Below are 2,914 nucleotides of genomic sequence, written 5' to 3'. Positions count from 1 at the left end.
TAGAAATTTATTAGAAATCGCAAAATACAATAATAAAAAACCTAAAATTAAAAGCGCGTTTTTCTCATTCGTCGCATTGTTCATTTCCACTCTCTGCAACCGAAAATTACTAAATTTATATCAACTTCAAACTACTCACCTACCATCAGTCACCTTAGCTAATGCTGTCCAGCTCTGCAGAGACTTGAGAATAGACTTAAAATCCTCATTCAACTCAGCAAACCTCCTCAACTCTTTCTCGGCAAGCTTAACATCACCGCCAGAATCAATCAAAAATTTGACAGTTTGAAAGCTGCATTTCCCTGCAGCAATAGCCAAAGCACACCGTCCATTTCCATCAACTTCATTAACATTAGCACCTTTTTCAATGAGAAACTTTATTACCGGTAGGTGTTCAACATTGGCCGCCACAGTGAGCGGAGAGTAACCATCGCTGTACTTCATGTTAAGTTGCGCCCCTTTCTCTTTGAACAACTCCACCAATTCCAAACTTCTCGCTTCGATGGCTTTGCGAAAAGCACTCTGTACGGATAAGTGCGCTCCATGGTCCAACAAGAGTGGAACCATCGCAAGAGCCCTCGCCTCCACAGCGGCGCAGAGCGGTGATTGTCCGGGCGAAACGTATTTGCACACATCAGCTCCAGACTTCACCAGCAGTTTCGCGACGGCTTCTTGCGAGTTTTTGATGGCTATTGTTAATACGGTGTTCCCGTTGGAATCTGTATTGTCGAGAGGGCAGCCGGTGGATACGAGATGTTGCACGGTGCGTAAACAACCATGTTGAGCTTCGTAAAACAAGGCTGTCTTCGTTTTAAGATGACAATCTCTTAGATATTCAATTATATCGTCTCTGTTTGAGATGCCGTTGAGCGATAAGCAGGTTTGAACATCTACTAGATAAGCAGCACTAACATCGGCTCCTTTGTCTACTAGATACTTGATCATTTCTAGATTTCCTTTGGTTATTGCTGTTAACAGTGGAGATAAACCTACTTTTCCACGCTTGTTGACATCAGCTCCCAGTTCAACTAGTTTCTTCACAATTAGCATTTTATTTTCTTCCACTGCACATGTTAGAGGTGTCTTCGTGCCATCATAGTTGATATCAGCTCCTCCTTCTAGAAGCATATCGATAAACTCATCGTCGCGGTCACTTCTTATAGCCACTAATAAAGGAGTCTCATTGTAATAATCAACAATGTTTAACTCGGGTTTTCTCTCTAAATACAATTTCAAAAACTGTATACTCTTGTTATGAACAGCCCACATAACACCAGGACGTCCTTTTCGAGGGCCAAATTTGTTAATATCAACATGATCTAGTAAATACTTGAATATGTGCATATGCCTCCAGGCAGTTGCTATTGCTAAAGTTGAGTTTCCATTTTCGTTTATAACATTTAAATCAATGTGGTTTGTTACGTAATCTTGAATGGCGTGGAGATTTCCTTGGACAATGGACTTGAAAATTTCGGCCTTAAAAATACAAAAAACCCGTGAAGAAAACATTTCCCGTGTAGATTTGTAAGCCAACTGGCTGTGTTCCAATTTCTCAATTATTTCATGTTTTTAAGCCAGCCAACTTGACAGAAAATCAAATATTTACTTATTTATTTAATTGTAAACCTAAGGTAATGGCAAGACCGGATTATAATGTAAAAAAGCGCGAGAAAAACGATGGTAAAAGTCGCATCTTTCTATCTGTCATAGTTTCGGAGTTATCGAGGTTTAAAAAAAGATCTTAAATGTCATGAATCTGTCATCTGTCAAATTTAATTTTTATTCTTGATTTGACCGATTGCGACTATCAGACGAAGTTTTACCCGTTTTTTTCGAGAATGATACAATATCGGTTCAAAACAAACATTTCTACATACTATAACTTTTATACATATTTGCGAAAAATGCAATTTTTCCAATTTGTGCAAAATCGTCTGATGTAAGAAACGACATACCCAAAAATTTCAAGGCCGACTTTGATTAACATTGAAAAGTATCACTCTGTATAAATATTTTTCAAAGTTTAGAATAAAAAGCATATACAGGGTGTTAGGTATCATCACGACCAGACACTAACAGCCAACTACGTCAAATAGACAAAGTATCGTGCGTTCAAATAAAAACGGATCAAAGTCACCTTTGCGTGGAAATATGTCGTTGATCTAAGCTATTTGAGAATGACATTAGCGACATTGGGGTCTATTGACATGTTTTAGTATATAAATATAAGTATATATAATATATAGTTTTAGTATATATAAATATATACTAAAACATCTTTGCTATTGAGAATGTTTTTGAGGTTCCTTGACCAGCGACTTCACTCCCTGCGACTTGTGGTCTCACAATAAAGTGAGGTTAGGAATATCATTAGTAATGTCAAGTACCATTTCAACATGAAGAACATACCTACGCTACAAAAAATTTCATAGGTGTTTTTTTTTAACGCTCGATATTTCAAAAAGAACATAAATTTTCAGAATGACCATAATTTTAATCAACACAAGATGCAACCCCCGTTACATTAAGTATAAGCTACGCCACTGGTAGGAAATATAACTGTCAGTTTGATGTTAATTAAACATTCTCCTAAGGCGACTTTGATTCAAAATTTGGTGGTCCTCTGCAACTTGATCTCTGATTGTTTACAAATAAGCCTTGCAGCTCTAAAACAATAATAAAAAAACCCGAACAAAACTTCGAATAATTACTTTTCACTTGTTCTCGTTATGGTCGTAATATTACACCCTGTATATTTAAATATACATATACAAATTAATTATACACCCTGTACTCACGGTCATATTTTTGTAGATCTTGGTATTTCGATTTCCGAACTTGAAATGGATCTTTAACTCAACATGTGCTTCGGTGCTAAATAAACACCAGATACCTGATTGAGCTGTTGGTTGCC

General features: G+C 36.9%; 1 protein-coding gene across 2 annotated transcripts; it reads right to left on the bottom strand.

Annotated features, from left to right (window-relative positions):
• Positions 1-2,914, bottom strand: LOC148180645 (uncharacterized). Of its 2 annotated transcripts, none has more exons than XM_088041375.1 (3): positions 2,799-2,914; positions 144-1,476; positions 1-93 (listed from the first exon to the last, which is right to left on the bottom strand). In XM_088041375.1, exons 1-3 carry the CDS (start codon positions 2,802-2,804, stop codon positions 65-67), a joined length of 1,368 nt encoding a protein of 455 aa, XP_087897501.1. In that variant the 5' UTR covers positions 2,805-2,914; the 3' UTR covers positions 1-64. The 2 variants fall into 2 exon arrangements, with proteins under 2 accessions (XP_087897501.1, XP_087897509.1); XM_088041383.1 differs by having other exon boundaries at positions 10-93; positions 140-1,476.

The sequence above is a fragment of the Gnatocerus cornutus genome, chromosome 1, assembly GCF_029298725.1.
Source record: "Gnatocerus cornutus isolate USDA-ARS CGAHR chromosome 1, icGnaCorn1.1, whole genome shotgun sequence".
Taxonomy (NCBI): domain Eukaryota; kingdom Metazoa; phylum Arthropoda; class Insecta; order Coleoptera; family Tenebrionidae; genus Gnatocerus; species Gnatocerus cornutus.
Note: the sequence above shows the minus strand (reverse complement) of the source record. Positions and strands in the feature narration are given on the sequence as shown.

What these genes read in the sequence shown, in the direction of transcription:
- LOC148180645 (XM_088041375.1), bottom strand. An exon ending in ATTAGCTAAGGTGACTGATG is followed by an intron (nt 94 to 143) that starts GTAGGTGAGTAG and finishes TTTCGGTTGCAG; the next exon opens with AGAGTGGAAATGAACAATGC.